At 42.3% G+C, this 20,128-nt stretch overlaps 1 protein-coding gene across 9 annotated transcripts in view; it reads right to left on the reverse strand.

The window, feature by feature from the left end:
• Positions 1-683: 683 nt before the first annotated feature.
• Positions 684-20,128, reverse strand: part of FAT3 (FAT atypical cadherin 3) — a 566,930-nt gene continuing 547,485 nt past the window's right edge. For 6 of the 9 annotated variants that reach the window (XM_008171837.4, XM_005304053.5, XM_008171836.4 and 3 more), the window contains 6 exons: positions 17,789-17,942; positions 16,220-16,875; positions 14,039-14,152; positions 8,692-8,751; positions 5,377-5,412; positions 684-4,748 (listed from right to left, as the gene is read on the reverse strand). In XM_008171837.4, the coding sequence (XP_008170059.2) occupies positions 4,129-4,748; positions 5,377-5,412; positions 8,692-8,751; positions 14,039-14,152; positions 16,220-16,875; positions 17,789-17,942 (1,640 nt within the window). In that variant the 3' untranslated portion in view covers positions 684-4,128. The remainder of the gene's footprint in view (positions 4,749-5,376; positions 5,413-8,691; positions 8,752-14,038; positions 14,153-16,219; positions 16,876-17,788; positions 17,943-20,128) is intronic. The other 3 variants (XM_005304056.5, XM_008171839.4, XM_042856002.2) reach the window with 2 other exon arrangements.

The following is a 20,128-nucleotide window of genomic DNA, read 5'->3' on the forward strand; positions in this document are numbered from 1 at the left end:
CATGATTTTCAAACAGGAGTATGACTTGCTACACACAAATATATATACACCATTCCTGCTAGACGGTTGTAACTTGTATTGAGGCACAACAACAATTGTCATGTAACATATCAAAGGCTTTATAACAGGCTAGAATTCTGTTTGTTGAGGACCAAAGTTAACCAACTCGAAGAAACATGCTCAGGGTGAGATTCTGTGCTGTGCCTCTGAGAGGTGCAGCCCAGGTGGAGCTGGGGTCTCTAAACCACCTTTGTGTCTTCTTGACCATGGGCTGTTCCTGTCTTCCAAACCTTGCCTTGAGAAAGGACTCTTGGAAGGGCGGCCCTATTGCTGTCTCCTGCAGTGCTTGTGCCAGGCGAATCCTCCCCCGCCTTTCTATGGGACTTTTAGGGTCCCTCTACACCACTTTGGCCCTTTTACCCAGTGCAAAGGAGCCAGAGCAGGAATACTAGCTTTTTTTACCTCAGAAGCTCATAAACTGGAGGCAAAATGTTAACAATAATTAAAAAAAAAAAACACCATGATTGCCAGATTCTCCTTTATGCTAAGGCCACTTTAGAGGGTCTTGGCAGTGTAAATGGTGTTGACACCCACTTTAAGGCCCTTAAAGGCGCATTGGTGTAAATGAGAATCTGACCCTTTGTCAAAAATAGAACATATGCATCGTGTAAGTAAGACCCACAAGCATCCTGGAAGTCTAAGAAATTCTGATCAAGATACGAATTTATTTTCTGAGTAGTTGCTGTCTTTTTTTTTTTAAATAAAAAGCAAAGAGGGTATTTACCATAAAGGACTGTGGTTTTGCCGTGGAATATCATCGTTTGATATTGTAGTCATTCTGTGAAAACCCTTTACAGAAGACTCTGAAGGGAAATATCATATAGTGGAGCCATCTACAGGAATGTGAATTGTGACACTCTACAGGCACAATGACAGTGAGGAAAGGCCTAACTAGGCAGCTGAGAAGACAGCAACAGAAAAAAACCCATCATACGACAGAGTAACATACATCGGATAGAATAGTGTAAACTACCTACTTATGTACTCATTTGGTTCATATCAGAGTTAACCAAAGCACACCATTAATTAAAAAAGTAAATAAGATGCTGAGTTGTATTAACAAGGAGATAGAAAGTAATGTGAGAATGTTATTGCACGCTGTAATGCTTGGGAAGGTTTTCACCTTGAGATCTGCATTCAAGTTTGGTCATTGAAAAGAACCGGAAGAGAACCAGAAAGGCAACAAAAGTGGGGATAGGAATTGAGGGGTTTCTGTCTGAGGAAAGACTGAATACAGGAGGTCTATTTAGTTTGGAGAGGAGGAGATATTGAGGTATATAAAATCATGAATGGTACGGAGAAGTGGTCCTATATCCCCTTCTCCATAGCACATTAACAAATTGATGCTTGATTAAATGAAATGGCAACAAAATTTAAAAGACAGAAAAGGAAGTATATACTGAAGCTAGTGTATTTTACCAGTGAAACTCACTGCCCACAAGATATTACTGAGGCAACAAGCTTAGTAAGAACCATTGGTCTTTTCTGGTATGGCAATTGCTATGTTACCAATTGTGTTTCCCTTTGTGACACTTTTGATATGTCGTTATAAGGAAAATAACTTAGATACCAGTGTCTCAGGGATCTATTACCCAAAGATGTTTTCTACAGATGAAGATGGTGAGTATATTTAATAATATTTAATAACTAATTGGGTGCAAAAAAGAGAGTTCATTGCATAATAGTTCAAAATGTAGTACATTAAGAGTTGACTTGAAACAAACCCCATGTATGTCACAGCCATGTGCTAAAAGAGTATTTAATTCATAGAAATTCATATCAGCATTAAAACTATTGCACAACAGCTAAACTTGCAGCTTTTTAAATTTGTTAAAACTCAAATATTCCTGTCCTTGGAGTAATACTAATCTATTCCTTGCAACCACTTCTCTGCAATGTAAACTTTATAAGCAAGGCATGGTCATGCTGCATAACTGAATCTGTGCCTTGGCCTTAGCCAAACGATTTCATGGTTTGTAGGGAAATCCCTCATTTTCCTTGCAATCATGATATATTTGAAATCTGTATTTTTTCTTAAAAATGGTGGGAGAGTGGGAGGGAAAGGGGATCAAAATGTACCATGAACACATTTAGAACATATCACTCTTACAGAAGCACGTCTGCTTTGAGGAGACCAAGTGACATTCATAAATTCAATGAACACAAATTATATGCAGGCAAGTACTTCATAATACTTGTATGTGCAGTACATTCTCTTGCCTAAAGTCCACTTTATTAATTATGTACCTCTACAGACTGTAACTGGATTGTTTTCTAATGAAGAATTGTTGCATGATCCAAAGTAAAACCAATCTTCTACTGATAGATGATATCCTGGAGGGAAGCACTGAAATATCAGGTTACACTGCACATTTTAGAGCCCATGTTTTATTAAAAGTGTCACAAGCTACACAACTATATAAGTAACATTCTCAATAACCTGTTTTCTTTTGGGGCAACTTTTGAGTAATCACCAGCTGTATGATAAGAAATAAGACTGACTTATGACAACCAAATGGGTAAAATTCAGTTCAGTCAAGAATCTCTCTTCCTAAAAATGATCCAGTTAACTTATTTGACCAAGAAACAGGATAAGGCAGCAGTATGAAAAACCTGTTAGAGCATCCATTCATCCATAACTTCTACCTATCCAATAAACTTTCAGAATGACTGAGTTCTGCTAGGGAAGGATGTGGATAATAAAACATTAATGCAAAGCGAAGACTTCCTACTATTCAATGTACAACGTATAGCCACAGAGATGTACAAATGCTGTAGAACTACTCGTAAAAATATTTTCACAGCATTGAGTAAAGGGCGCATATATATTTTTTACTGCAGTGAGTGGAAAAAACAGATTTCCATATTGCATTTAACCTGCTCTGGATGATTAATGTGAAATGCCAAAAATTAACCTGATGTGTTGTTTTTGCATTTTACAGTATTATACAAAAGTGCTTTTAACTCTGTGAATACTATTTGGGAGTTCTGAGGGAATACAGGGCCAGATACTCAGCTGATGTTGATGTAAATAAACATACCTCCATTGACTACACCAGTCTACACCAGCTGAGGATCTGTTCCACAAACTCGAGGGCAGGACATTTTTCAACTGTAGTTGATCTAGCAATTTAAGATTAATTTGCATACACATTCTACTATAATTAAAACTAATTTACCTGGACTATGACAGCATTATGACTGCTGTTAAAAAGCTGCAAGGAAGCCCAAAATAAAAGCAGCAAAATGTAGTTCAGGTTCAGTTCTGTTCTCAGATACGTGGTCACATTCTGTACACAAGTCACTGGGAGTTACACGCGTGTATCTAAGGGCAGAATTTGGCCATTAGTGAGTCAAACTCGCAAGGGTTAAATGTCACAATATTTGGAAAGTCTCATAATTCAATGTATACACAAACATCTGAAAGTAAGTTTGAATAATGGCAACCAACCTAGTCTAGTTTGGTGTATAATATATAATGCATATATTTGTCTTACTCTATACACACAAGCTAGGATTTGATGTGATATATAAACCAAGCTATAAAGAAATAATTATTTATGGACAGATATCCATGTCGATAAGTTGTCTTTAAAATGCTTTTTTAATAAAACCAATGGAATTGTTTTACATATGATCAAATTCTTTCACTCTTTAGCTGACCTAAAATTTCATGCAACAGTGCCTCTTGGAATCATCCTCCCGTTTGTTAATACTGCACGGAGAGATTGTAACACTTTTAATAATACAATACCAAATAAATAGCAGGTGAAGAAAGGGAACTTAAAAGATGAAATTGTTTCCCCCCTCAGAAACTCTGTGAGTGTACTCTTGGTAATAAATAGATGGTACATATTCTCCAGATTGTCTGTAACAATTTTGTGGCATACAGCTTAACATAACTGGTCTCTTTGTGTCTGCACATACAGTATCATTTCTGAACAAGTTAATAGGTTATACTGGATTTCTGCCTTGCCCAATATACATAAATACATCTTTACCAAAATGTCTTCTCAGTATTTATACTGTTAATTGGACCAAATGACCACCAAAAAAAAAAAGCCTCCTTTACACTTGTGTCTGATGCTGGGTCTCCACAAATGGAATGTGAACATTATCTAGGATGAGTTCCTCCACACTTTCAAAGTCACTCATGGCTACTTCGGAATCGTCAAAGCCACAGCTGGCTGAGATGTCAGATGAGGAGGCATCCAGAGAGTTGTGTAAGGATAAGGGCATCTTACCTGCACTAACGTTTTCCACGCTCTGGCCTGGGACAACAGCAAAAGTACTAAATTCATTCACAGTCTGAGACCCAGCAGCGTCCATCTCATTGGGGAGCTGATGAGGAGGGAGGTATTGGCTAGGGTGAAACTGTGGCCGCCGTCTGCAATCTGGGCTGAGTGTGCTAGCCATAGAGACTGGCTGGGATGGCGGAAGAGTTTCATATTGGTCTGGATAGTCCTCTGGGAGCGGAGGCGGTAACTGGTCCTGACTTAAAAACTCCTCTTCGTGAGGAGGAGGATAGTCGCTGTCAATGTCATAGCCACCAAGGTAGTAATCAGTTTCCAGCTCTCTGTTACTTCCATGATGCACCGAGCCTCCATCTGCTGTTTCATAATTGGGCACTTCCTCAATGTCAGACAAACGAGCGCTTGGCATCCAGTCAGAGGTGTCCCAATGATAAGCTGTAAAGGGGAACAAACTCTTTAGGATGGAGAGTAACTAATAAGAACAAAACCTATTGCATGCACCTGCTACAGAGCAAATATTCACAGCAAATTTCAGCCACAAATGCAAATATAATCGGCATGCTCCATAGCCTGCTAAAACTGGTCAGCCATGCTCTCCCCAGAGGGGGGAAAAACAACTTTACATCACGGTGCCAACACAAAGATTAAAAGAAACAAAACATGACCATCTGAAAGCATTTCACACTGAAGGATGCAAGTAAGTGTATTAGAAATTATGAGTCTAAGAAACCAAAATGCTAGAAATCTGTGAATTAATATTTTTCACAAGAGATTTAAAAAGTCCAGCATGCTCAAAATAGCACGTCTGTCACCCCCAAACAACTTTGTTTTAGGAGAGAAAATACACAGGACACACAAAGTGAACGGTTGAGAGGTCGAAAAGTATGGACGGCCCCTGAAGTAAACACTGGATGGCAAAATTCCCAAGCATGCAGAATTTGGACATAATATAATCCGGAAGAGGGAAGACAGATGAAGCACATCGATACTGAGAAAACAGAAACCAATGCCTTCCCCCCCACCGACACAGTCCAAAAGGCAGAAAGCATCTCAGAAAAGTCACCTCTGTTGTAGTTCTGTCCTTGATCCATAACAGACACTGTTAGATACAAAGTGAAAAGTAAAAGCTGGTAATTCAAAGCTTGCTACCAGCATAAAGTTACAGGTGAAAATACAACTCTTAGCATGCATATGTCTAAAATACAGCTGGCTGTACGTTGTTTTAATAGCATTTTTAATTGCACCTTAGTTTAACGTACCAGGTAAGCTTGCCGAGTCAAACGTAGGCATATATGGAAACATTCTGTCACTTGTATCCGCAGGTCATATTCCTTTCCTTTCATCATCTTAATTATCTATCCTCCCTTAACAAATATGGAATTAAATTAAAGCTGGAATTCTTAGTATGAAAGGGCCACCCACAGTCTGTAAGGTTTATAACTGTATAATACATTTCTCTCTCTCTTGCTCACTTTGAAATGGAAAAATAAGAATCTACCATTCTCAGGGCCAGTTCAAACAAATCTCGGCCCACCCAAGTGCAGATACACCTCTACCTCGATATAACGCCACCCGATATAACACGAATTTGGATATAACGCGGTAAAGCAGTGCTCCGGAGGGATGGGGGGGGGACGGGACTGCGCACTCCGGTGGATCAAAGCAAGTTCGATATAACGCGGTTTCACCTATAACATGGTAAGATTTTTTGGCTCCCGAGGACAGCGTTATATCGAGGTAGAGGTGTATCATGATGATGGGCATGGTATAAAAACCTGAATAGAATAGAAAGCCATTCCATGGGGTCATCAGCTATACTACCCAAGCTTGCATGCTCACTGATCCTACACCCGTGACCCCCCAAACTGTTCTGCCATGCTAGCTGATGGGGGAAGGGGGATTCCAAATGGGGTAGGGAAGAGAAGAGGGATGAAGGTTTTGTGTTAAACGGGAGGAGAGTAACCTGTTATGTTTTCTTAAAAAGAAGCTCTAATAATTCAATCACTAGTTACTGGGCTCAATGCAGGAAATCACTGAGCAAAAATCTATGGACTGTGTTATTGTAGGAGGTCAGATTAAATCATCATAAAGGTACTTAAGGTACTTTATGGCCTTCAAATGTATTCATCTATGTATCCCAGCCAGGGCTAAGATAAAAGTGTGTGTGGAAGGGGGGTCGGGGGGAAAGCATCCCAGTTCCCTGGGGGCTCAATTTATTAACATCACACAGAGCTCTCATTCAGCACCAGGCCAGTTTACATGGGAATGTAGCGTGGTTAGTAAACGACATGCTAGCCTTCCAACTGGTCTCTGGGATGGCTGGGGACATGCTTGCCTGGAGGCTGCAGGTGTGGCGGCACTGAACCTCCACTAGCCATTCAAATATTGTCCAAAAAGAGCCTAAAAGGAATGATTACACTAGTGGTCCCCAAACTTTTACCTCGTGCTCCCCACCCCAACCTGGGGCCAGGAGCGAGGCTGTGGCTCTGGGAGGGGGGGCGGGGGTACGGGGTAAGGGGGCCAAGGCTGGTGCCACAGCTGGGGGTGGGGCCAGGAGCAGAACTGGGTGGCACTCCCTCCCCACCCCACGTGGGGGCTGGCCCGGGCCCCAGCTGCGCCTCCTGAAATGTTCCTCCATGCTCCCCCCTTGGGGGTTGCACCACACAATTTGGGGACCGCTGGATTACACGGACAACACTCTTTGTTTGTAACCAGTATTATCCTCTCCTCCCAGTGGCCTTCAGTCAGTGCCATTATACTGTACCCACGGCGCACCAGGTATCTTAGCAGCTGCATCTTTTCACTACCCAGTAGAACCTCACTAATTTGCTGACCTGCACCACCCACAATTCCCACATGAAACAATGCCCTCTGCCCCCTGCCCCTGAATTCCCAGCAGGGATTTAACAGCAGATGATGTTGTGGGGTCTCATGTGACTAAGGGCTTGTCTACACCGCGAGTGGCTTTAGCTTTGTCACAAAGCCACATTCACACTGTTGCTTACATTGGCAAAACTTTTGTCTTTCGTGGGGGGTTGGAGGCTTTTTTTGTCGACAACTTTGCAGCGTAGACACCCTAAGAATCCACTGCTTTCACCCAACTCTACCACAGAACATCTAGGTCTCACATCAGGAGTCTGGAGGTGGGCACAACATTTTCAGTGGAGGCTTCTGAAATTTATTTCTATATTGTCTTGAGTCAACTGACCTTTATGGCATGGTGTGCAGCCAATTTGTTTTTCAAGTTTTTGCCTTGAGACACTGAGGTATTGGCATTGTTTCTTATTTTCTTAACTTGGGGTGGAGTCTATTTTGTTAGTGAACATTGATTATCTCATTGTATTGGTTTTATTACATTGTATATGTTAGACAACTGCTAAGGGTATATCCTTAGATCTCAGGAAATAAGCAAGTATATTCATAAGCAATTCCGGCTAAATGAATCTTTGAAAACTGCCATGAAAATATACTAGCCTGGGCACAAAATCATCTAGCTCCCCATTTATTGCCATTATAATAAAGACATCAGAAACATTACTCAGCCTGGGCTAGCAGCAGTCTGTAAGGCTGAACTAAACTATGCTTGCCAAATAAGCGTGAAATCCTGAGCAATCCAGACTTGATGGGCTTAGCAAATAAATAATAAAACCTAGCTCTTAGATAGCACTTCTCACCTGTAGATCTTAAAGTGTTTTGCAAAGGAGGAGAGTATAATTATCCCCATTTTACAAGTGGGGAAACTGAGGCACAGCAAGGTGAAGTGACTTGCCCAGCAAGCTAAGTGTTCCAGCTGGGAACAGAACCCAGTTTTTCCTGAGTCCGATGCTTTATTCACTAGGCAACACTGCCTCCAATGGGGGGCTATCTAACCCTCACTCTAACTGAGAACCAGGACATGTTTCTGTAGTAGCATCCATAACTTTCTGCACAACCCCTGTGTTGGCATTGTGGCATTTGGGACCATTTGGCTATGCCCACGCCTACCTTCAGCCCCCATCTCCTCTCCATGTGGTCCTGTGGAGTGAAGAACTGCAGAACTTAGCTCCATTGTGGTCAGGGGCTACACAGTCCCCATGCATCTACCTGTAGGACAGCCACAGCAATTTGGCTACGTCATGAGCTTAATCTTGCTCCCATTCAAGTCAACAGAATAACTCCCATTGACTTAAATGGCACAGGATCAAGCCCCGTGTGCCTTTCTGTACCCTGGATGTCACCCAAAATTACCAAAGTAGCAAAGTGACCTTGCTAATTTGTAAAGCCGTCATCTGTAGTGGGCTTGCCAGTCAGTGTAGATTAGTGAGGTTCTGCTGTAGTGTTTCAACAAAGAATACAGGAGGCAATGGTTGCAGAATAATAAAGAAAAAAAATTAAATACCTTCATTTTCTATAGTGTCAACTACATTGTTGACAAGCTGTATGACAGTCACTATGGAAGCTTGTGGAAAAGGGAGAGCAGAAAATAAAGGGAGGGGAAGGACAGCTTTAGGTTAGTATTTAAAAACACACACAATATGTTCCCACATTAAAATTTCTCAAACAGAACTGGCATGGAAAAGGCTGCCAAACAATTCATGAATTATGCAGTGGTTTCCAACACATTTCATTTCAGATAATCCTGTATATTTTTCAAATGGAGAAGCACATGGTGATAAATTCCAAAGCATTACTTCCAAAAAGGCACATGCAATGATGAATATCGACTCATAAATTCAAACGGGACTGTCCAGCTGATTCAATTAACCAAAGTAGTATCTAGTTTTACCAGATACTAATCTCAAATTAATTCTTGCTCAAAGTCCTCCAGAGACAGTGTGGTGTGTTCCAAGGAATCATTATCTTTGAGGCAATCACACAGATCTGAAATGGTGTTAAGCCTTCAACTTAATCTATTTCCTAGTAGAGATATTTTACTTATTTACTGTGCGTACCCTACAGTATAGTAACTCCAGGACATTAGGCAGTGCTGCTATAATTAGGACACAGTCAAATTTTCAGTCCAAATTTCGACCCGCGTTAAATAAAATGCTACGTTGAATGTCCTGTGGGTTCAAAACATGTGTTTTACCAGTAACTAATTTAGACCAATCACGGTTTAAACAGGACCAAACAGCATTGTATGGCATAGACACCTTGACGAGTGGACTCCACAAGGTCCTGGGTTTTGGATGAGCTACTTCAAGTTCAAATGCTTATCTGAACCTTCTCCTGATCTCACAGCTTGGCAAACCAGGACTTGACATTTTTGGCGAACAAGTTTTCATAGGTGGTTTCAGAATGTGCAGCATTATTCTGATTAATATCCCATTCTGCTTCTGCTGAGAGGCTAGCCCCTGCACTGAGGCATGGTCCCAGGCCTACTGGAGTCACTGGAAAGACTTCCATTAAATTGGTGCTGACTCTTCATGAATGAACAGTCTTTCCCATCTCTAATTACCATGAGCCAACTTAATGGTCTTGGGAAGAGGCCCCCTTATTGAGCCAGAAATAGCCTCTCTTCTCATCCCTCATTGACAGCCATTTAGCAGAGAGAGGCCTGGTTAACCAAATAACCATATCCTTGAGCTGTGTTGACCTTATAGATGCCATCAGTGATTATAATCATTTAAACAAGGGAGTCCCATATCTGTTAATGCACCATGAGTAATAGAGAGGGATAAAAAACCCTCCATTATATGCTGCTGCATGACTGGGGAAAGAGGGTGAAGGGAGCACTAAGTGGCCACTTGGCCAGCAGGATTCCACCAGCATAAATTACGGAGTCACTGCTTAGCCTAGCAGCACCAACTAGTGCAAGATTTGGCACACACAATTTGGAGACATAAAAAAAATCTTGTCCGTCCCTCTGCTAATACAAATGCACGGCTAATGAAAAAAAAAGGCAAAGCCCGAAGAGACTATGATGCTAGTGTGAAGAATCTGAGAGACAGGAGTTGAAAACAAAATATTAAAAACCAGGGTCAGCCTCGCATGGAAATGGCAGTGCAAAAAGCGAACAAAATGTTGGGAATCATTAAGAAAGGGATAGATAATAAGACAGAAAATATCATATTGCCTCTATATAAATCCACGGTATGCCCACAACTTGAATACTGCAAGCAGATGTGGTCGCCCCATCTCAAAAAAGATATATTGGAATTGGAAAAGGTTCAGAAAAGGGTAGGCTTCCATATGTGGAGAGATTAATAAGACTGGTACTTTTCAGCTTGGAAAAGAGACAACTAAGGGGGGATATGGCAGAGGTCTATAAAATCATGACTGGTGTGGAGAAAGTAAATAAGGTAGTGTTATTTACTCCTTCTCATAACACAAGAATTAGGGGTCACCAAATGAAATTAATAGGCCGCAGGTTTAAAACAAACAAAAGGAAGTATTTTTTTCACACAACGCATAGTCAACCGGTGGAACGCCTTGCTAGAGGATGTTGTGAAGGCCAAGACTATAACAGGGTTGAAAAAAAGAACTAGATAAGTTCATGGAGGATAGGTCCATCAGTGGCTATTAGCCAGGATGAGCAGGGATGGTGTCCCTAGCCTCTGTTTGTCAGAAGCTGGGAATGAGCAACAGGGGATGGGTCACTTGATGATTACCTGTTCTGTTCATTCCCTCTGGGGCACCTGGCATTGGCCACTGTCAGAAGACAGGATAGTGGGCTAGATGGACCTTTGGTCTGACCCAGTATAACCGTTCTTATGTTAAGGAGTTACCCTTCCCCGTGGGATCTGAGTTTGGGTTCTGAGACCAGTTGCAAGAGACAGCAGGGAGTGGGACTCCTTGCAGAGGCTGTGCACTCACTCTCCTCATGCTGTTCTGGAGGGAATCCCTCTGGCTGATTCATTATGACAGGGGTAGCATCCACGAACAGGGTCAGCTTTTGTGGAGAGAACTAGGGGTCCCTCTGATCCCTGAACCAACTCACCCACCCTAGATCCCCAGTAACCTGATAGTGTCCTTTTAAGTTTGCTTTAGCCCATCCATTCAAAATTCCTTCTTACAGGAAACAGTAACTTGACTTCAAAGTGCACTCTCAAAACCTTTGTGCTGAGAGCAGGCATTCTTTTCCCATTAAGGTTTATAAGGAATTTTAAGACATCGTTTTCCTTTTTTGATCATGAAAATTAATGCTAATTACTCTGAGCACAACAAACTGAGACAAGCAATTTAAACACATTCAAACGTCACCTTAAAAAAAACGCAGTCACAGTAAATGTTCACAATAAAAAGCATTCAAAAGAAATGTTAGAATTATGAGATGAACCCACTGAAGCTATGGAAATCCACAGAGAAAGGCCCAAACCAGCAACACTAGGGGGAACGTATGCTGCCTACCCATGTATTGATACAAACTGAATGAACAGTATGATGTTTCTTTTAGAAGGAAGCAGCAATACCTTTTGCTTGTAATGGCACTTTTAGAGGAACTATTCCCAGCTCCAGCAAGATGAGTTCTATTGCTTCCATATATGGAACAAGCTTCCCAAGTCAGTGGAAGATGAAAACCCTACACCCTACAATTTTTGCAACATGATGCAACACATTGCCCAGCCCCAAAAGAGGACAGTCTGTTGCAGGCAGGGTCATGCGCAACCTTGATGGGAAGAAGTGTAATGACGACTCCTCCTTCGTGTCTCCTTGAGGACGTGGCTGGTGAGCAGCTACACAGTCAACACTCTGACCTTTGCAAGACTGATTCATTCACTAGCTTTAGAATGGAACTACAGTATGGGAATGTGAGGTGGTGAGTCATCCCTGAACCAGAGCCTGATTAAATCCCTCGCAGTGATGAGTCATTCCTCTGCCAGGCTCCAGTCAATGCACAAGCCAGGAGCTGTTCTGGTGACACTCAGGGCACCTATATAAGCCTCACAGGAGAAACAGTAGCTCAGTGTCACAGAATGGCTTGGAACAATCCCCTGCCTGATAGTGGTGACGGGTCCCACAGGCCCTGCTCTTGCTCCAGCCTTGTTTCCAGTCCTGCTCCTGGAGAAACACTTAACTGCTTTAAAAGGAGAGTCTCCTTACCCCCTGTGTGTGTGTCCATGTATGTCTGAATTCTGTCTGTGCTCCTCTTTGGGGGTCCTACAGTGAAAAAAATCACAAAAAACAGAATACGCTATTCTGCACTGACTTCTGTGGGATGACGCCGATGACCTAAAAGGCCTTCCTATTCTCTCTGAAGCTCTCTGAGCCTTGATTACAGTAGATACTGAACTAGAATTCTTATCTTTAAGGGACATATTTTAAATACTGCTTCCACAAAATGTGTATGGACACAAAGGGTCCAATCCAGCTCCCAGGAGGACTTTTGCCTAGGGTTGCCAACTTTGGTTGGAAGTATTCCTGGAGGTTTCATCAGATTACATAATCTTTAATTAAAGATTAATCTTTAATTCCTGGAGACTCCAGGACAATCCTGGATGGCTGGCAACTCTAGTTTTGCCATTGACTTACAGGATCAGGTACCTGAAAAGCCTGCACTCACACTAGTTAGAATTTGGTTGGCGTAAAAGGTAACTGCATGCACATGCAAATGCATGTTTTGCAAATGCAACAGAAGTGCAACAAATAATGCAGGATTACATAGCCAGTTTTGAAAATTTGGTCTTGAACTGCATGGAAGCTTGGCCTTAACTGCAAGGAAACTGAGTCTTTGCTCTTTTTGTTTTAAATAAAAATGTGCATTTTTTTCTTTTACTTATTTTGAAGGGGGAGGGAAAAATAATCAATTGGACAAGAAAATGTGAATGTGTTCAGTTTATTCGGATATAAAGGAAAAGGAAAACAGTCACTTGTTTGATAGCTACCATCCAGCTATAGTCAGCATTTTTTGTAGCCTATGAATTAAAAACTGCTACCCTGTCTGTGAAAGAAAGAGTAAAATTCTCCCCTTCATTCCATGGGGGAGGCATCACTTATACATTCTGCACTCATTCCAGACGGGGTATGGCTCCACGAGGAGAATTTCAACCGAACACTGGTACAAGGTATGATTGGGATGGTTTACTTTTTATCACCAAGAACACATATTCTAAGCTTTTTATTGTGCTTATAATTTTGGGTTTGAAAACTCTGAACATCTTACAATGGAAGGAGGAAAGGTGATTCTTGTTAAAGGACTGCACTGAGCCTCAGGAGATCGTACGTTCACAGATTTGTTCCAGGCTATGCCAGGCTTTCTGTGCGATGCTTAATCTCCCTGTCCCTCAGTTTCCTCCGCTGAAAAGTGGGGAGAATACCATTTTACAAGGGAGCAGAGTGGATAGATTCATTCCTGTGTGGGAGGTGCTGAGACTCTATGGGCATGAGTACCACAGAAAAGGTCAAAATGTCTGAAATTTCTATTTTTAAGGTATGGATGAAAAGACTGAGTCAAGTGAATAAGAGGAGTTACTCACCTGTAACTGGAGGTCCTTTGAGACGTGTGGTACCTATCTGTATTCCTCTGTGGGTTATGCATGTGCACCATGAGCCCACAGCCGGAACATTTGAAAACAGTGTCTGTTGGTCCATGCATGCAACCTGCCTCACCTCATGCCTCATCTCATAAAGGGCAGGAGCTCTGTGCTCCCAAGACTGTGCTCAGACTGCACTAGATTTTCTACCAGATTCCAGCCCTCTCTCTATAAGGGCTGGATGGGTTTACTAGATGTGGAAACAACTGAAAGTGGTGGCAACCTCTACTGATCAGTCGTCCCCAATATAATAATGCTGTAGTCATTTCTTACCATTATCATCACCTGAGTCTGACTGGAAGGAGCTGAGGGACTGAACTTCAGAGTTGCTGCCTTTATTACTTCCTGCAAAACAGGTCACCTCTTCAGCGTCATCAACCTCTTTACCTTCATCGATAGCAAAAAACAAAGCAAAATGGTACTGTGTAGGTATGCACATATGTCTAGTTATACCACTGCAGAGTGAGTTAAATGTTGCAAACAAGTAGTTCCCTCTTGCTTTTGTTGGAATAAAATTATTTACTTCAACTGTGGGAAATGACCTCATCTATTGGACAAGAGGACAGCCAATCAGGAGATGTGAATTATGTTTTTGAAACACTTGACAAGTTTTGAAATGGCTGATGACAGCCGAAGCAATGAAGCAGCAGCTGTTCTAAATTTTCGCCTTTGAATGCTGTGTGGGATCAGAACTAATTAAAATTATGATTCAAAAGGGTGCTATAAACATCTTATGCAATAGATCATAATTACATTGATCTTTACTGTTCACTATCCTGGGGCAAAATCTCACTCAGTGCCTGCTCCAAAGCCTATTGAAGTTAATGGGAGTCTTTCCATTGACTTCAGTGGCCTCTGAATTAGGCTCTACTTGCTCTGCCATTGGTGAATAGTCACAGTGATTATACTTTGCACTTCCAGTGCCTTTCCTCTTCAAGCACTTGACAATTTCTCCTAACTCCTGAACAGTTCAGAAAGGTACTTAATTTAACTGCCATCTATGGTATATATCCTCTCTCCTCCACATAAAGGTACAAACACACCATATAAGACACACAATTAAACACAGACAGATATATATTTCCAATCAAACAACTATCAAAGTGGCACAATTACATTCTGTAATAAGAGTATTTAGGTCTTTATTCTTCTTTTGATCAATGAAACCGTGTTTATAGGTAAGAAAAACATACCTATATCTGCAAATGCTGTTGTCTTCAATGTAAGTGGCAAGTCAAAAATTAAAACACTGCCAGAAAGCCTGAGAATGATATCCTCAGTAAATAAAGGTTATTCTTGTACTTCACAATGCTGGAAATACATTTGGTCAAAATTCGGACCTCAATTACATCATCCAATTGAAGTTAAAAGGTTAAGCTAGTTCTGCACTTGTCCCTTTGTTCTCGATTAATAATTTTCAGAACTATGGGACTTCCCATATTAAGATAAAGGTCGTAGTATGGGCTCCTTCCGTTGGAAGTTTTAGTTTAATCTACAAAACGGGTTTCAAGATGCAACAGAATAAAAGAGGAATGAGGTTACTAAGAAGAAAAAAAAATGATGAGCAAAAAAAGAAAAAACTTTGAGGACCTGTGCCCTAATACAAAGCTTCTTATCAAGCACTGCCTTCCAATAAGGGCAGAGGGACATACAGCCTAATATATGGCCCTTCGGAACCGCTATTTCCTGATGTGATCACCTGCATCATGTCCCATGTGTGGATAGACTGTACAGAAATTGAAGATGTGCTTTGCTATCAGTGAAAAGGGAAGAGAAGCACCGGGTGCACAAATGGTTTAAATATGAAGATAACAGATTGTACAAGGTTTTAACATTTAACGCAGATAAGAAAGGAATAGATTTAAAATGTGGTTATAAGAGCAGCTTACACTCTTCCGACGAGCAGCATAAATATTAGAGATAAAAAGTACTTAGTAATTCATTTCCTGCATTAATTTTTAAGTGCTTTGTCTTGTCTAGTTCTAAATACCCCTTGCAAGACTGATTGCCCAAGCTAAGAGCGCTCACAGTCAGGAAACTTAGCCTAAAATTTTCCTTTTCAACAGAAAGACACTTGCACTGCATCATGCGACCGGAGTCCTCAGAGCAGTCTTCCTCCAACGTTCTGAATGAATATAAAACGTAGGTGGGTCATCATATTTTGATGATCTAAATAGGGCACTTGTATACCTAGTCTCATCCTAATTACATCCTTTCAGAACTAAACAATCACTTTCTCTGTGAAATGTAACAACTGTGAGTACGTGAATCTGGGCTGCTTTCAATAAGGTTCATTAAGTGTTCCCGTTCAAACTTACCTAGCGTTAACCAGACAGAACTTCCTGGTTCACTCTGCCACACTTGAGCTCATAAAACTGCTGTACTCTGACAAGAGCTGTTATAACATGTGTCAGAAAGGGAAAGTAACACCCGGCATCAGATGACGCTACTCACTTTCAGTACCGCCATCCCAGGTACTCTTCCTGATGGAGTCACAGTCGGATCGACAGGGAGACACGGCCGGCAGGTTGGGAGCCACGCTGCACACCACCACACCCCGCCTTGCTGTTAGTATACGAGGAGACTCTGGATGAAACGTCGTCATCTCCTGATGCTCAACTCCAAGTCCATCCACTATCTTGTCTAAATTGTTCCGCGAGTCACTCTGGAAGCAAGGGGTGTAAGCCATGGGCCTCACAGGGACTTGCGGTGGCCCTACCTCTTGGTAGATATTGCGACTGTCCCCACTGTTCCTTAGGTTCTTGAACTGGATCCCGTTGCTCTTGTTGAGCAGAGCAGCAGTAGCCGGGTCCTGGACCAGGGTGATATTGTTGCGTGAGTAATTTTTCCTGAACACTTTCTTGCGGAAAACTATAAACAGGATGATCAACACAAAGATTACAAAAAGGACAACTGCTATTCCTATTAGCTCTTCTTTGCCGACGTAGGAATGTCCGGCTTGTATATTGGGTACCACCACAGGTCTGAGGCCACAATACTGCCCCACATATCCAGGAGTGCAGTTACATAGAAACGAGCCAAAAACGTTGATGCAGGAGCCGCCATTTTCACATTCCTCTCTTTCACATTCGTTGACATCATCTTCGCACCTTAAGAGAACAAGACATGGCCATAGATTTCGGAGGAGAAACCTTAGCAATCAACACCGCTTACCCTCATTTATTTAGGATGTCCAGGCAGCAATTGTGTTTTGTTCTCTGCCAGTGTCTGGCAAATGAACATATTATTATCCAGCCACATTACAATATTTAAAATCTTCTAAAGATGGAAACAAGTTCTGCTGCTTTTTAAGTCAATGACAAGAAAACATACTGGAGAAAAGAACTGATCAATGCTACTCCTCAGGAAAAAGCTCCTAGGACTGATTGACCATTGCATTACTCCCAGGTTTTATGCTGGTGCAAATCCATTGATTTCAGTGGAGTGAAACCGGTATAAAACTGGACCAATACAGTGATGAATCAGGCTCACAGACTGTAATAAAAATGTGAACTTTTCCGTAGGTGTTTTGGACCATTCCATGAGATTCGATACAAATTGATATCCCTGCTGTACAATTCCACAAAATAGTTCAAATAACCTAACAAAAGGTTAGCATTGGCTATTAAATTCTATAGGATTTTAGATGGTTTGGAAAGAGAAAGGGAATGGAAACGAAAGAGAACAAATAGGGGGAAAAGGAGATATCAAAACTGTACTAATATGGGAAAGGAGTGGGTGATGGGGACTTTCAAAGGAGCCTATGTGAGTTAGGTGCCCAAATTCCACTGAAATCCCAGAGCTAAACAACAACTTCGGAAGCTAAGTTTAAATACCCACTTTGGAAAACTTTGGCCTCCTGGATTTCTTGGATCATGTTAATATGGCCTCTTGGTAAGCCACATGATTTGGCTATACTTTGTTAGGTAACTAGAGGCTTTGGGGTACAAGATGCCCTATGCAAAAAAGACCTCCTATTAAAATCATTCAAAGATGACAATTCCCCACTGGTAGTTCACTTACGTTACTCCTGTCAGTCCATTTTTGCAATTGCAGATGAAGGCATTGCCTATCGGGTCACACGACCCTCCATTCCGACATGGATTTGGAAAGCACACTGTGATCTCCGATTCACAATTTCTTCCTGTGAATTGAGAGAGGCAACTACACTGATAACCTGGGAAAATAAAAACAAAAGCAACAACAGGGGCCTATAAGTACAACTGTCAACACACAATACAATCTGGTTATATTAATAGCTGTCGGGTAAATTGAAACAGAGTCACTTGGGGTGGGGTGTCATACAGGAATTCTGGCACGCAACTGTGACCCACATTAATAGCAATCTGAGAGTTTGTCCCGCGCTGGTGGCCAGACCTTATACGAAGCTTATACATCTGCAAATGCCTGTGCCCTAATGGAGTTGATCTTTTGGCTCCAGGAGTACAGCAAAATGTTTTTACATCTAGAGTCCTGAGTTCAATCCCAACAGATGACACCACCAAAGAAGCAGTTACAGTCAGTAAGTTTTCCTTCACTTTCTGATATCAGCAACTGTCCTTTGAGAAAGCCTCAGAGCTTCCGTGCAGAATAAATAAATGCTTCTAAGCCAGGGGTGGGCAAACTCGGGATCTCGAGAACTGGATTAAAAAGGCCTGCCAGCCTTTTTAATCCAGTTCTCGAGGTCCCGCTGGGGAGCAGGGTCTGGGGCTTGCCCTGCTCCAGCACTCCAGCTGGAGAGCAGGGTCGGGGGCCGCTCCACATGGTTCCCGGAAGCAGCAGTATTGCCCTGTTCCAGCTCCTACGTGTAGGGACAGCCATGGGGCTCCGTTCTGCACGCTGCCCCCACCCCAAGCGCCGCCCCTGCAGCTCCCATTGGTTGGGAACCGCAGCCAATGGGAGCTGCAGGGGTGGCGTCAGGGGATGCGGCAGCGCCCAGAGCCGCCTGGCTGCGGCTCTGCGTAGGTGCTGGAGTGGGGACATGCTGCTGCTTCTGGGAGCCGTTTGAAGTAAGCGTCACCCGGAGCCTGCACCCTTGATCCCCCTCCCGCCCTCTGAACCCTTGATCCTAGCCCAGAGCACCCTCTCCTGCACCCTAAACCCCTCATCCCCAACCCCATCCCAGAGCTCGCACCCCCAGCCGGAGCCTGCACCCCTTCCCACACCCCAATCCCCTGCCCCAGCCCTGATCCCCCTCCTGCCCTTTGAACCCCTTGGTCTCAGCCCAGAGCACCCTCTTATACCCCAAACTCCTCATACCCATCCCCACCCAGAGACCCGCACCCCCAACCAGAGCCCTCATCCCCTCCCGCACCATACAATTTCTATTCCCAGATGTGGCCCTCGGGACAAAAAGTTTGCCCATCCCTGGTCTAGACCCTTAGAAAATATTTCTAATTCAGACATTTACAAGGATGGTACATCACAGAGTTTACTGATCTCATCACTAGAACAGAAAATCACATGACACTACATTAAGAATAGACATGAAAACGATACTTAACATTTCTATCATCTAAGAGACTGTGTGCTTTACAAACCGTAACTGACCCACCCAACACCCGAGTGAGGTGGGAAAGCAGTATGACATCCAAACTGCTAGCTAACCTGGGGCAGCATACGGTTAAGAACCTGATTAATCACACCGTGGTGTAAATCAGGATTTACTCCGTTGAAATTGACGGAACAGCCTGGATTCGAGATCGTACTGTTGGCCCCAAGTTTCCAGTCTCATACTGAAGGTCAGCTGCAGTTAGAAATAGAACCCAACAGTTCCTAGAACTTCCAGTTTCCTTGCACACTCATATTTGTAACGATGAGTACCATTAGTGAACATTGCTTAAAATTAAGAACCTGCAACAAAGTTAGTGTTGTGGATGCTGTCACTGGGCCTATTAGACAACTGCAAGTATCACAAAATCACATATTTTCTGTGTTCCGGTGTCAGTACTGTATCTGCAAGAGCAGGTGGTTGGTGGTTTTTTTGTTTTTTTTTCCAATTCAGACATTCTGAACTACATTCAGAGATTTGGACAAACACACAGAGTGGCCTAACGAGATGCGAAACTGACAATGCCATATGCATTATATGATGCCAGCCTATTAGGAAGATTTCTTGTTACCCGGACAACCATTTGCTTACAAATAGTTTGGAAAGGAATCACTGCATGAGTGAACAAGATTATGTCAGTGTTCCATTATATGACTCAATAGTGACATCTATAGACCAAAACACTACAGTATATCGGTTTTTATATAAAGCATTATAATCTCGCTGTGTATTTAACTTAACCAAAATATTTAATTCAAATACAAAAGATTTTATGCAGAAAGTTGTCATGTGACAATGTAGTAGCTGAACTA

This window comes from Chrysemys picta, chromosome 1 (genome assembly GCF_011386835.1).
Source record: "Chrysemys picta bellii isolate R12L10 chromosome 1, ASM1138683v2, whole genome shotgun sequence".
Taxonomy (NCBI): domain Eukaryota; kingdom Metazoa; phylum Chordata; order Testudines; family Emydidae; genus Chrysemys; species Chrysemys picta.